Consider the following 2,500-nt stretch of genomic DNA (forward strand, 5'->3'; position numbering starts at 1 on the left):
TTACAGGGGAGGTCAGCGAAACTTCTTAATCACATTTAGAAAGAAAAGTTATTGCACTTCCCGCTTTCCAGTCAGTGTCAGGCGCGGCCGTTGTTCTTAAGGAGAAGACTTCGATGCAGAGGGGAAAAGAAGACGGAGAAACTGGCCTGTACTTAGTCTTTATTTAAGGGGTGATTTAGGAGTGAAATAGCAAGGAAATGGGTGATATTTCTGGTTTCGAAAGAGTGGCATATTGAGGTCGAAGGACGAGATTGTTTGTGTTTTTTTGTCCATCTCTTTTTTACCACTCTTTTGCTATCTCCACCTCTATTCATTTTGCGGTCTGCCTGTTTGTCTGTCTTTCTGTCAGTCTCTCTCTCTCTTTCTTTCTTTCTTTCTTCTCTCTCTCTCTCTCTCTCTCTCTCTCTCTCTCTCTCTCTCTCTCTCTCTCTCTCTCTCTCTCTCTCCTCTCTTTTTTTCTCTCTCTCTCTCTTTCCACTGACGTGTCCCTTGGATTAAATGTTATTTCCTCTAAATTTATGGCTGTGTTTACGAGTTACCATTTAGAGTGAGCTCTGGTTTAACTTTTTAAATTGTTATTTGTACAACATTTTTACCTCTGCTCTGTCCCTTTTTCCACCCTCCCACTCCTCTCCTTTTTATCTGTCTTTATCTTCTTTCTTTTCCATCTCTTTCTTTATTTCTCTCCTCCCTTATCGCCTTTTCTCTCCATCCCTCTTTTTCTCTTTAATATTACTTTTTCTCTCCCTTCCTCCCTCCTTACATTTCTTTTGTCCTCCCAATCTCGTGTCTGTCTGTCTGTTTGTCTGTCTGGCAGGCTCTCTCTCTCTCTCTCTCTCTCTCTCTCTCTCTCTCTCTCTCTCTCTCTCTCTCTCTCTCTCTCTCTCTCTCACTCTCTCTCTCTCGTTCTCTTTGCCCTTATTCCCCTTCCTACTCCTCCCTCCCTCAATCCTTCCCACCTCTCTCTTCCCCTCACCCCTCTCTCTCCCTTTATTTCTCTCTCTCCTCCTCCCCCTCTTTCTCTCTACCTCTCTTTCTCCTCCCCTCTCTCTCTCCCTCTCTTTCTCCTCCCCTCTCTCTCTCCCTCTCTTTCTCCTCCCCTCTCTCTCTCCCTCTCTTTCTCCTCCCCTCTCTCTCTCTCCCTCCCTCCTCAACACCACCCAGAAATCATCATACACCTGCCTTACCTCGAGAAATAATTACGACCACGACAAGACACAAATTAAATCGTCGTTGTCATATTCCCTCCGACGAGCGACCGAGTTATAAATAGATAAATAAAACGAAATAACTAAATAAAAAACGAGTAAATAATTAAATTGACTAAACGACCCGACGACGTACCTGAGTCAGCCTGCACCAGGTGATGGCGGCGAGACAGAACACGATGAGCAAAGTAAGTATGAAGCACTTCCAATTAGCTGCGTGGCGAAGAGTCTCACAGACCGTCTGGCGCGTTGGCTGTTGCTGCGGCGGGAGGGAAAGCAGAGGAGTGTTTACAAAGTGTATTTTGTTAAGTGTTAAGTGTTATTTCTAAAGGGGGAGGGAAAGATGCGTGATGGAATGGTTCGGTATGTTGTTTGGAAGTGTAATGTTTGCTGTGAAATTGAATATCATAAATAATAATAAGATATGCATATAAACATATATGAAAAGTAATAAATCCCACAAACACACACATATTTGTATCTTTATCTATCTATCTATTTGTCTGTCTATGTCGTAGAAACAACAACAATACACAGACTAAATGTATTTGTCTCATAATTAATAGATAGCTAGAAATAGATAGAGAGAGAGAGAGAAAGAGAGAGAGAGAGAGAGAGAGAGAGAGAGAGAGAGAGAGAGAGAGAGAGAGAGAGAGAGAGAGAGAGAGAGAGAGAGAGAGAGAGAGAGAGAGAGAGAGAGAGAGAGAGGGAGAGAGAGAGAGAGAGAGAGAGAGAGAGAGAGAGAGAGAGAGAGAGAGGCAAAGATATATATATCTTATGTAAGAGAAAAGATGAGAAAAGATGAGAAGAGAAGAAAAGAGAGGGAAAGAAAGTAATAAACAAACAGAGAGGAAAATAAAGAGAGAGACCGAGAGGCTCATCGCGCTGTATAGATGATGTATGCTGACTCCTGCTAATTAATCACGACTGTCAGCCGGACAAAAGACTCTCATTCCCTCTCACTCTTCTCTCTAATCCGAATAGTTTTGTTATAATCACCAGCATATATACATTCGTCCGCATCGTAAGTACAAGCATGAACGTATATGAAACACGCATATGCATTAACCGCGTGCACATAAAAGACGTAGGTGAAGTACAAACGTGTATTGTATTTGTATGGAAATATTTGGTCAAAGGTATTTAGTCTGTATGTGTGTAAACGCAAAATACAAGTATACACTCGTCCACTTACGCACACATGTCGAATTCACACGCACGTACAGGCACATGCACACACACACACACACACACACACACACACACACACACATACATACACACACACACAC

At 42.5% G+C, this 2,500-nt stretch overlaps 1 protein-coding gene across 1 annotated transcript in view; it reads right to left on the minus strand.

Annotated features, from left to right (window-relative positions):
• Positions 1-2,500, minus strand: part of LOC125037862 (transmembrane protein 151B-like) — an 18,778-nt gene that overhangs the window by 11,216 nt on the left and 5,062 nt on the right. Inside the window, exon 2 of the mRNA XM_047631104.1 lies at positions 1,345-1,467. Coding sequence (XP_047487060.1) covers positions 1,345-1,467 — 123 coding nt within the window. The remainder of the gene's footprint in view (positions 1-1,344; positions 1,468-2,500) is intronic.

The sequence above is a fragment of the Penaeus chinensis genome, chromosome 24 (assembly GCF_019202785.1).
Source record: "Penaeus chinensis breed Huanghai No. 1 chromosome 24, ASM1920278v2, whole genome shotgun sequence".
In the NCBI taxonomy this organism is placed as follows: domain Eukaryota; kingdom Metazoa; phylum Arthropoda; class Malacostraca; order Decapoda; family Penaeidae; genus Penaeus; species Penaeus chinensis.